At 26.6% G+C, this 12860-nt stretch overlaps 1 protein-coding gene across 3 annotated transcripts in view; it reads left to right on the top strand.

The window, feature by feature from the left end:
- LOC117178914 (protein-tyrosine sulfotransferase) overlaps nt 1–12860 on the top strand; it is a 221753-nt gene that overhangs the window by 201709 nt on the left and 7184 nt on the right. For all 3 annotated transcript variants that reach the window (XM_033370462.1, XM_033370463.1, XM_033370464.1), the window contains 3 exons: nt 3419–3613; nt 8823–9076; nt 12487–12684. In XM_033370462.1, coding sequence (XP_033226353.1) covers nt 3419–3613; nt 8823–9076; nt 12487–12684 — 647 coding nt within the window. The remainder of the gene's footprint in view (nt 1–3418; nt 3614–8822; nt 9077–12486; nt 12685–12860) is intronic.

Genomic DNA, 12860 nt, shown 5'->3' with positions numbered 1-12860 from the left:
AATAAATTAAACGGCGTGCATTTCTCATGTTTTCCCCTTAATTCTCAATTGTAATTCCTTGAAGTTATAGTTTATGAATGTAAAATACGAGAAAATAAAAGAATAATGAATCTGCGGTTTTTTTAACCCAGTTAATTTTTTCGAGAGCATACTTAAATTTGTTTTTCAATTGTAATATAAAATTAAACAAAAATCATTTTTTATTCTTAAAAGTAGCAGCATATTACTGGATCTTTTTAAATTATAAATTCAAGATCTTAGTTCAAATTTCATGTATTTTGTTGAAAATTGACCCTTTTTGGTTGAAAATTAATCTTCCTGATTAAAAAATAATATTTTCGCTTGAAAATGCAGTAGTTTAGTTTACCTGTTTTTTCTTACGTGACTGAAGAATCTTTCGTGGTTTAAAATTAAACTCTTTTTTTTAACTGAAAATTTAACTATTAAATTTCTGGTTGAAATCTTATCTTTTTAATTTCAAATTAATTTTGTTTGAAAATTCGTCTTCAAAAAAATAATAATCTTCTTCGTAAAATATTCATCTGTTTGATTGAAAATTCAACTATTGAATTTGTTGTTGAAATTTTATCTTTTCAGTTTCAAATTAATGTTGTTTGAAAATTCGTCTTTAAAAAAATAATAATCTTCTTCGTAGAAAATTCATCTGTTTGATTGAAAATTTAAATATGTCAGTTACAAATTCATCATTTCAGTTAAAAATTCAACTGTTCCAGTTAGATTCATTATTTTAGTTACTTTATTACTTTCATGAAAAATGTAAGCATTTTGTTGAAAATGCTTTTTTTTACTAAAAATTGAAGTATTCCATTTTTGGTTCGAAATTGATCTTTTTTAGTTGAAAATGGACCTTTTTTTAAACTCGTCTTTTTTTTGAAAATTAATTATTTTTAGTCAAAAATTCACGTATTTTTTTGATCATATAACTTTTTGGCTAAAAAAAATGTAATCTTTTCAGTCCATATTTATCTTTTTGGTTGAAAAGTCAACGGTTTCACTTACAGATCCTTCATTTTAGTTGAAAATTCATCAATTTCTTTAAAACTTTAACCATTATTATTCCAGTTAAATATTCATAATAGTTAAAAATTTGTAACTTTCATTACAAATTTTACTATTTTGTTTAATATTATTTCTTTTAAACTGAACACTTAACTATATATTTCATTTTTGTTGAAAATGTATCTTTTCTTGTTGAAAATCGATTTTTTTTAGTTGAAAATTCATATTTTTGGGTAGCATATTAATAGCCTTAATTAAAAATTTAACTATTCAAGTTCAATATTCCTAGTTTAGGTTGAAATTTCATCTTTTTGCTTTAGAAGACAACTATTTGGTTGGAGGTTAAACTATTTTGTTAAAAATTAATTTTTCTGTTGAAAATTCAGATGCTACAGTTAAAGATTCATCATTTTAGTTGAAAATTCATCTTATATGTTGATGTTTTTTTACTTAATGTTTGAATAAATTATTTGAATGTTCTAGCGTTCTAGTAACAAAACAATCTCTTTAGTTCAAAATTCATTTTTTCAACTAAAAGTGTAACTATTCTGTGTTTATTGGTGGAAAATTCAGCTTTCCTTGTTGAAAATTTATGTGTTTTGTTGAAAGTTTGTCTATTTTGGTAAGAAATTAATCTTCTTGTTTAAAAATTCATGTTTATGGTTGAAAATTCGACTATTCCAGTAAAATATTCATTATTTTAGTATGAAATTCATTTTTTTAAATTGAGAATTAAACTTTTCGAGTTAAAGATTTCTCATTTTGGTTAAAAATTGATCACTTTGATTGAAAATGTAACTATTTCGTTAAAAAGTCATTTTTTATGAACATTAATTTTGTACCAAAAATTTAACTCTTGAAATTTTTGTTGAAATATAATCCTTTTTAGTTAGAGATTCAACTATTTGTTTGAAAACTCGTTTTTTTTGTAAGAAAATTCATGTTTGTGGTCGAAAATTCAACTATTTGCTTAAAAATTCATTTATACTGTTGAAAATGAATTACCTTTACTTGAAAAGTTAGGAATTTGAAGCGGTTTAAATTGAATTTAATAAAACACCCATATTAATTTTACTTCAAAGAATATAGGGAAGAGTACTCGAATGTGAGATATTCTCGTAATATGAGAAAGCGGGGTATCAGCTAAACTAAGAGACCCACTCTGTTGGTTCTATCACTAACTTGTAGCCCTTGAAGGAAGAGTAATTTCGTGGTATAGTCCATTTTTCATTGGTCTTCTAAAGATTATAGGCGAACTTTTTTGTGAAATCAATGGTGGTCGAGTTCTTGAAAGGGAATTCTTTGAACCCTATTTATTATTCATTAAATATGTATTTAGCAGTAAAGTTTGCCTGGAGTGATGGGGATTGAATAACTAAGTAGGAAATTATCGATAGTGTTGAAGTTTTTCATTGTACAGGTCAGGCATAATAAGTGCATAGTTGCACGGTGTGGTTCTCATAATATGAGATACCTGTGGTTTTCATAACACTGTGGCTGCGCTGGGGAAATTGGTTCCAAAAGTGTTTGTGACAACTGCAAAAACTAAATATATCTAAATGGCAGTAAATTTATACTTCGGAAACATAGAATGAAGTTTTTCATTTAAAAAAATACTTTATTTTGCATTTTATTAGCTATTTCCTGGGGTATCTCACATTATGAGAATAGTTTGACGAGTTTGGAAAAAGCACTTTTTTACATTTTTCGTATTTTCAACATAGAAGGAATTTTAATAAAATTTTTTGTTTGAGCTCCATGTGACAAATTAAATTTCCTTTCAAATGACCTATATTACTTTGAAATTCAGTACATAGAATTCCGACAATCACGCCAAATAGAGTTGGTATCTCATATTTGGCTACTCTCCTCTATTAATATGTATTACCCTATTTTCGTGAAAAATCTCCTTATTTTCTTCCTTATCTCCTTAGTTACTTTCACAAATGAAAAAAAAAACGGTTATTCAATTTTTATACAAATAGTACTATTTTTACATATTTCGATATTTACAAGGACTGGAAAAAACATTATTTTTAAAAAACTTCCGAAATTGTATACATATTCAAATACATATTGCAAGTAGAGTGTTTTAAAAAATGCGAAATACTTCAGTGGCTCCACAGTATGAAAAATTATACCTGGAGAAAACTTGGAAATGTCAGGGAATTTTTTTCCAAGTTTTGAGTAGATCTGTTTTTTTTATCATGTTGTAAAATCGCTAAGTGGAAAAGTTCTTAATTGTATATTTCAGAAAATGAGGTAGAGAAATGTAATGTTGAAGGCCAAATTTGTCATCTCTGATCACCCTATTGCAATGCGATTTCTGAATTCTAAGAATAAATTAAAGGCTCTTCTAACTTCCAAAATAATTTGGAAATATCTAACACCGTTTCAGGTAATTAATGGTGCGATAGCAGCCTTTTGTCTCGAGGTAATAGCAAGACACGGTGAACCAGCTCCACGTTTGTGCAACAAAGATCCACTTACCTTGAAGCTGGGTTCTTATGTTCTCGAGCTATTCCCCAATGCTAAGTTTATTTTTATGGTCCGAGACGGACGAGCGACTGTACATTCTATTATAACCAGAAAGGTATGTCTTTAAAAAAATAATCAAACCACGATAATTTTATGCTAAAACTCTTTCTTTTTTATCATCTCAAATTTTAGATAAGATTTTTTTTTAAACTGAAGGCCTTCCATTTTTTTTTTAATTTTCCAACTTCAAGTCCGTGAAGTTAACTATCTCGATTTGTCGCATACACCATATTGCAAGATTACAGCATTACATAAGATATAATATTACACAAGATTACATAGAATTACATGCTATCGCATGGGATTAGCCGATATTATACAAGATTACATAGGATTACATGAGATTACACAGAATTTTATTGATTGCTCAGGATTACATGATATTTTAAAATATTACAAGGGATTACACAAGATTATATGAGATTACATAGGAGACTACCCAAAATTGCATATGATTACATAATATTTTATGAAATTACATAGGATTACACGATATTATACAATATTACATAGGATTACATAAAATTACATACGATTACATGATATGACATATGGGATCGCACAAGATTACATCTGCTTACATAATATAACATGGGATTACACGAGATTATACAGGAGTATATGATATCACATATATGATTACATAATATTAGTGGGATTACACGATATTATGCAATTTTTACATAATATTACATGAGTTTACACAAGATTACATTATATTACTGAGGACTAATTATGATTTCAAAAGATTAAAAGAGATTACACAAGATTCAATGAGATTACATATGGGATCACACTAAATTACATATAATTACATAAAAGTGCATGTGATTACACGAGATTATGCGATATTACATCAAATTACACAACATCCACTTAGGCTACACACGATCACATTATATTAAATGAGATTACATATAAGATTACACAATATTACGCAGGACTATATGATATGACATAAGATTACATAATATTACATGGTAACGCACGAGATTATACAAAATTACATAGGATTACATGCGATTACACAATATTACATGAGATTCAATATGGTAATATACAAGATTTCATAGGATTATATGAGATTACACATGATTAAATGAAATTACATATGGGATCACACCAAATTACATATAATTACATAATAGTGCCTGTGATTACACGAACTAATACAATATTACATAAGATTACATAAGATTACATAAGATTACACAACATCCCCTTAGGCTACACAAGAGCACATGATATTACATGTGATTACATAAGGGATTAAACAAGATTGCATAGGATTACATGAGATTGCACAAGATTAAATATGGGTTCATACAAGATTTCATAGAATTACATGATATAACACAAGATTACATGAAAATACATATGGGATTACACAACATTATCTAGGATTACATAATATTACATGTTATCAGATGAGATTATACAAGATTACACAGGATTACATGAAATTACACAATATCACATGAGATTAAATATGGGTTTATACAAGATTTCATAGAATTACACGAGATAACACAAGATTACATGAAAATACATATGGGATTACACAAGATTATATAGGATTACATAACATTACATGTTACCGGACGAGATTATACAAGATTACATAGGATTACATTAGATTACACCAGATTAAATATGGATTTATACAAGATTTCATAGAATTACATGAGATAACACAAGATTGCATGAAAATACATATGGGAAATAATACTCCTTTTTTTAGGAAAGTGAAAATTGTTAGTTGAATATTTTTAAATATTATTTGTTTTCTTGTCAAATTAAAATATCATAAAAAACTGAATTTCATTACGTAAGGTGATGTCAATCCAAATATAAAACATTTTTTATAAAAAATTGTAAAATTCGGAAAAAGAACATTAATTTTAATCGTGTTTTTTGCAAATAAATTTTTCTGACCGTCGCTTCTTACCAATTTTTAAAAAGTGATTGCATTTTAATCAATGATGGCGTATTGTTTTTTTGAAAACATTTTCTGCAACTCTACTGTTTCCAATTTTGAAATTAAATTTTTCTATGACTGAAATCGTCAGAACAATTTTTGTTTAAGAAAACATTTTTTTGTAGAGAAATATTTTTTAAAGAAATATATATATTCTAAGAATATTTATTTATTTTTAAAATTGGAAAAAGTAGAGCTGTAGAGAATGTTTTCCCGGAAAAATAGGCCGTCTTTTATTCAAATGAAATCATTTTTCAAAAATTAGTAAGAAGCGACGGTCAGAAAAAATTAAATTGCAAAAAACATAGTTAAAATAATTGCTTTTTTGTGAAGTTTATTATTTTTCATGGAAAAATAATGTATTTTATTTAAAATGACATCAGTTACAATATTTTGATTCTTAAATTCAAAGAAAAAATATTTTTTTCTGATATCTGACTTTTGACACAATTAACTTAAGGAACGTTTTCTTGAAATTAATAATAATTTCGTAATTCTAAATTTCTTTCATACAAAATAAATTTTGTTATATTTTCAACATTTATGATTGAGAAAGTATTAGAATTGTCGGAAATTTAACATCACACTTTTTCAACGGATCTCCACGTTTCGAGACCCCCTGAATCCGAAAATCAAGTTTTCACGATGGCGTCTGTCTGCCTGTCTGTCTGGAAAAAATTAAACGAATCAAATTGATCTTTGGCACACTTTTTTTAGGTCTTAAGAGAAAGGACGAGTTCGTGAACCAGCCGTTTTTGATAAAGTTTCAAAAAGTGAGCGCATTTTGAAAATTTTTGAGACCACTTTTTTCTGAATTTGAAAATTCTATGTACCCATTTTTATAGTATTAAAAATAACAAACAATTTATCTTAATGACTTTTTTCGATAAAAAAAACATTCTCAGAGTTATAGCGTTTTCAAAATTTTTTTAATCAATCGAAAATCAAAATTTGGAGCCGAAAAACGCACGATATGAAAAAAAGTCAAGAGAAGAAAAACATTTCTTTTTGAAAGCCCTACAAGATTATCATAACCAATTTTTGGATTTTCTTCAAAAATCGAAAATTCAAATTTTGATTGCACAAAAAATAATGGAAAATAAAAAATTCTATTTTGTGGACAAATTATGTAGGATGCGAAAAAAGATGAATTAAAAAAAATGTTTATCCCAAAAAAGATCTATAATTTCGTTAAGAATCACTACTTGATAGGACGCGTACTTTTTGTTTTATTCGTGAAAAATAACGTTGAAAAAAAATAAAATAAAAAAAATGTGTGGAAAAACGACGAAAGTTACGAGAAAAAAATCCAGCAAAACCTATTTACATATGTATGTCGGAAATTGAGCGCGCAGCGCGAGTGTCACGATGAGAGTGTGTACCTCAAAGCCTACAGAGCTTTGAGAAACTTAATCTTTGACTATACTTAATTAAGTAGACAATTCAGAATATGAAGACGCATATAAATACTGTTATCTAAAAGAGATCTTTTTGATAAAGTTTTTCTCAAGCATTCCAGATGCAAAGAATAAATATTCGAGCGCAAAGCGCGAGGTTCAACCGTCGCGCGCCCTAGGTGCGCTCAAACTTGCGAGCGAAGTTTGCCACGTGCGTAGCGCGTATCCGTACATAGAATTTTCAAATTCAGAAAAAAGTGGTCTCAAAAATTTTCAAAATGCGCTCACTTTTTGAAATTTTATTAAAAATGGCTGGTTCACGAACTCGTCCTTTCTTTTAGGACCTAAAAAAAGTGTGCCAAAGATGAATTTGATTCTTTCATTTTTTCGAGACAGGCAGGCAGACAGACGCCATCGTGAAAACCTGATTTTCGGATTCAGGGGGTCTCGAAACGTGGAGATCCGTTGAAAAAAATTAAATTTCCGACAATTCTAATACTTTCTCAATCATAAATGTTGAGAATGTAAAAAAATTTATTTTGTATGAAAAAAATTTAGAATTACGAAATTATTAATAATTTCAAGAAAATGTTCCTTAAATTAGTTGTGTCAAAAGTCAGATATCAGAAAAAAATATTTTTTCTTTGAATTTAAGAATCAAAATATTATAACTGATGTCATTTTAAATAAAATACATTATTTTTCCATGAAAAATGTTAAACTTCACAAAAAAGCAATTATTTTAACTATGTTTTTAACAATTGAATTTTTTCTGACCATCGCTTCTTACCAATTTTTAAAAAATTATTTCATTTTAATAAAAGACGGCCTATTTTTCCGAGAAAACATTCTCTACAGCTCTACTTTTTCCAATTTTAAAAATAAATAAATATTCTTAAAATATATATATTTCTTTAAAAATTATTTCCCTACAAAAAAAATGTTTCCTTAAACAAAAATTGTTCTGACGATTCTAGTCATAGAAAAATTTAATTTCAAAATTGGAAACAGTAGAGTCGCAGAAAATGTTTTCCCGGAAAAAATACGCCATCATTAATTAAAATGCAATCATTTTTCAAAAATTGGTAAGAAGCGACGGTCAGAAAAAATTTAATTACAAAAAGCACGATTTAAATTAATGTATTTTTTCTGAATGTTAACATTTTTCATAAAAAAATATTTTATATTAGAAATGACATCACCTTACGTAATGAAATTCAGTTTTTTATGATATTTTAATTTTAAAAGAAAACAAATAATATTTAAAAATATTCAACTAACAATTTTCACTTTCCTAAAAAAAGGAGTAAAATTTAAACTTAATTGTTTGTTCAAACGTGTAAGTACATAACTGAAGGTAATTGTACCAAAAATTTGTTTGAAGAAGATCGTTTCTCTATGATTTCAAGAATCAAAATATTATTACTAATTCTATTTCACACAAAAAATGATTTTAAATGAAAAAGTTATAAGACTTTAAAAAAAATTATTTTAACTTTTTTTTTACTATCGCTGTTTATTAACTAATGAGAATGTGCCCGCGAGGCAGGAAGATTTTTTATCATAATAAAAGACTGATATAATTTAAATTTTTAAAAACATAGAAAACTTTTTTTGGAGACTTTTTATTTTTGATAAGTAGATTGTCCAATTTTGAACGACCAAAACTTAAAATTCATCAATTTTTAAATCAGCAATTTCATTTTTTCTTAATCTGCTTATCAGAATTTTTTTAAATTTGTTTAGTTTTAAGTATCTCCAAATTAAAACTTTGTTATTTCAAATGAAAAATTGGACATGCAATCTGCGTCTTTTATTTCTAAAAATTTTAAGAGCAATGAAAGAAAAAATGAAAGATAAGGTTGTGAATAATTGCTCTTATTCTCCAGGTGACAATTACCGGTTTTGACCTAAAATCCTACAGACAATGCCTGACTAAATGGAACTTTGCAATTTCTACGATGTATAATCAATGCAAAGAAGTTGGTCCTGAACGTTGTTTAATGGTTCCTTATGAACAGCTGGTTCTTCATCCTCGCGTGTGGCTGGAGAAGATTCTCATGTACTTGGATGTACCCTGGAACGAGTCAGTTCTCCATCACGAAGAATTCATCAATAAACCTGGCGGAGTTCCTCTCAGCAAGTGAGTAAAGAGAAACTTCAAAGTTTTGATCGATGTCTGTGAATTCGCTCAAACTTTCTTGAACTTCGAACTGAGCAATAAGTAATTTCATATTTTAAGATATTCTATTGCCCCTCAATTCAATTTTCTAGTCTTCATTAATCAAAAGAATCTTGGGGTCGACAGGACAATAAATTTCAATTCGTTTTTGTACAAAATGCAGGTCTCATAAAGGAGTTATTGTCCGGGGCAAATGTTCTTTTAAATAGATTATATATCGTTATATAAAGGGTTACTTTTCTCGAAAATATGAGGGGAATACATTATTTTTAATACAAGTTATTTTAAATAAAATAGTGGAATTTTCGCCTAAGGAAGATTTTTTTATTAAAATACAAGAAATAATTATTTACCAAAAACTTGAATTAACGAAATAGTTGAGCCTTCAAGCAAAATAGGTGAGTTTTGCAACAAAGAAGTTCAACTTTTAACTGAATAGTTGAAATTTCAATCAAGAAGACGAATTTTTAAAAAGACAGTTTAATTTTCAACAAAAAGTTAATTTTCAACCATGATAGATACTTTTCAAACAATAAAGATGACTTCTCTACCATAAGAGAATAACTTTTAATTTAAAAGGACGAATTTTTAACAAAATATTTGAATTTTTACCGAAGAATATTGATTCTCTACTCAAAAAGACCAATTTTTAACAAACTTATCAAACGGTAATTATAAATTTTTAACAAGAAAGTAAATTTTCAATAAAAACTGATGCATTTTCGACTAAAAAATATCAATTCAATCTTTAGATTTTAAGTTTTTTAAAAGTTTTAAGTCTTAATTTTCAACGATAAAAAAACGGATTTTCAACCAGTTTAATTCAACCAAAAAAATACTAATTTTTCACAAAATAGTTTCATGCTCAACCAAAAAGGTGAATTTTAAACGAAATAAATGAATTAAGTTTTTAAGCTAAAAAATCGAATATTTTAAACAAAGTTGTTTTTTAATCGGTAATGAAGAATCTTCAACAAGAAAGAGAATTTTTAATCAACAAAAGTAAATTTTCCACCAAATAATTTAACTAAAAAAATGAATTTTTAACAAAATAGTTTAATCCTCAACCAAAAAGGTGAATTTTAAACGAAATAAAGGAATTGATTTTTCAAGCTAAAAGGTCGAATATTTTAGACAAAAGTTGATTTTTTAACAAGTAATGAAGAGTCTTTAAGAAGAAAGTAAGTTTTCAATAAAAAAAATGAATTTTCAACCAAATAGTTGAATTTTCAACTAAAAAAAGTTCCGTTTTCAACCAAAAATAAAATATTTAAATTTCAAGTTTAAGAAATGCATTTTCTGCAAAAAAAGGAATTTTTAAACAGTAGAATTCAACTAAAAAAGAATAATTTTTAACAAAATAGTTCAAGCCTCTAGCAGAAAGATGAATTTTCGTCAAAAGAGTTGAATTTTCAACCCGATGGATTAATTATCAACAATGAAAATTAATCTTCTACCTTTTAGTCATAATTTTTAGAAAACTGCTGACTTTTTAATCGGTAATAATAAATCTGCAAGAGGCAATTTCATTTTCAATCAAGAAAAATAAATTTTGAACAAAATGATTTAATTTTCCAATAAAGAAAGATCATTTTTCTACCAAAAATAAAATCTTTTAATTTTAAATTTAGGAAATAAATTTTCTGCAAAATAATGAATTTTCAACTAGTTAAATTCAGTTAAAAAAGAACATTTTTTAGCAAAAAAATTCAAGCCTCAAGCAGAAAGATGAATTTTCAACAAAATATTTGAATTTTCATCCCGGTGGATGAATTATCAACAAAGAAGATTAATTGTCTACTTTTTAGCCATAATTTTGAGAAAACTGTGGAATTTTTAATCGGTAATGATTAATCTAAAACAGGAAATTACGTTTTCAATTAAGAAAAATCAATTTTGAACAAAATGATTCAATTTTCCAATAAAAAAGATCAGTTTTCTACCAATAATAAAATCTTTAAATTTAAGTTTATAAAATGAATTTTTTGCACACAGGAAAATTTATTTTCAACTAGTTGAATTTAATTAAAAAAGAAGATTTTTAAGCAAAATAGTTTAAGCCTCAAGTAGAAAGATGAATTTTCAACAAAATATTTGAATTTTCATCCCGGTGGATGAATTATCAGCAAAGAAGATTAATTGTCTACATTTACATTTACAATTAAGAAAAATCAATTTTTAATAAAATGATTCAATTTTCCAATAAAAAAAAGATTATTTTTCTACCAGTAATAAAATCTATAAATTTTAAGTTTGAGAAATTAATTTTTTACTAAAAGAGATAAATTTATAACAAGAAATGTAAGAGTTAAATCTTTAATCACAACAATTAATTTTCAGCTAAAGAAGTGAGTATTGAAAAAATGAATTTTTAACAAAGCAGTTGAATTTCCTACCTAAAATATGATTTGTCAACAAGAAATGTAATTTTCTACTAAATAGTTACATTTTCAAATAAACAGTTTAACAAAAAAAGTTAATTTCCAACCTAATAGCTTAATCTCCTACCTAATATTGTTTAATTTTCAAGCCAAGAAGATGAATTTTGTATAAAACAGTGGATTTTTCAGACCTGAAATATGAATTTTCAAAAAAATAGTTAAATCCTCAACCAAAACAGATTATCTTTAAATCAAGATCAATTATCTACAAAAAAGCGAATTTTTAACAAAATAGTGAAATTTTCAACTCAATAACCTAATCTCCTGTCAAATATTTTTGAATTTTTAAGCCAAAAAGATTAATTTTGTACAAAACATTTAAATTTTCAGACTTGAAATATGAATTTTCAACAAAATAGTTGAATCCTCAACCAAAACAGATTATTTTTATATCAAGATCAATTATCTACCAAAAAAAGCAAATTTTGAATAAAATAGTAAAATTTTCAACTCAATAATTTAATCAAATATTGTTGAATTTTTAAGGCGAAAAGATGAATTTGATATAAAACAGTTGAATTTCTAGACCTAAAATATAAATTTAAAACAAAATAGTTAAATCCTCAACCAAAGCAGATTATTTTTAAACCAGTTATCTGCCAAGGTAATCGAGTTTTTAACAAAATAGTTGATTTTTCACCCAAAAAGGGTTTTCTAACAGAAAAAAAAAGAAGTTTCAACCTAAAACACACCAATTTTAAACAAAAAAATTTATTTATAACCAAAAGGTTGCAATAATAACCAAATAGTTTAATTTTCACCAAAAAAGACACATTTTTTAGTAGACAGTTTCCATTCGAGAATTTTATAGTGTCCGAAATTATATTTTTTGGGATTGTTCAGTCGTCGCCATTTCGATAAAAAAAAAAAACTAGAATTCTCAGAGGATTGTTTCCCGTTGAAAAATGTAAATTCTTTTCTTCGTTTCAGAGTCGAGCGATCATCGGATCAAGTAATTAAGCCCATAAACTTGGAGGCTTTGACGAAATGGGTTGGCCACATCCCTCAGGACGTAATTGATGAAATGGCTGATATTGCACCAATGCTCTCGGTTCTTGGCTACGATCCTTATGCAAATCCACCAAAATACGGTGCCCCAGATAAATTAGTGAGCGATAATACGCGAAAGTAAGAAACAAGCTACTTACTTATTTTCAATTATTTATATATTTTGCCGAAGATTCTTAAGAAATTATCAAGAGAAATCTCTTTATAGGAAAATGTTTTGGAAAAATTTTATCAGAAAATTAAACAAAAACTCATTATTTAAAGTATATTTAAATTTTTCCCTCCGTTTTTTCTCA

This window comes from Belonocnema kinseyi, chromosome 8 (genome assembly GCF_010883055.1).
Source record: "Belonocnema kinseyi isolate 2016_QV_RU_SX_M_011 chromosome 8, B_treatae_v1, whole genome shotgun sequence".
In the NCBI taxonomy this organism is placed as follows: Eukaryota; Metazoa; Arthropoda; class Insecta; order Hymenoptera; family Cynipidae; genus Belonocnema; species Belonocnema kinseyi.
This window is presented reverse-complemented; position numbering and strand designations above follow the sequence as displayed.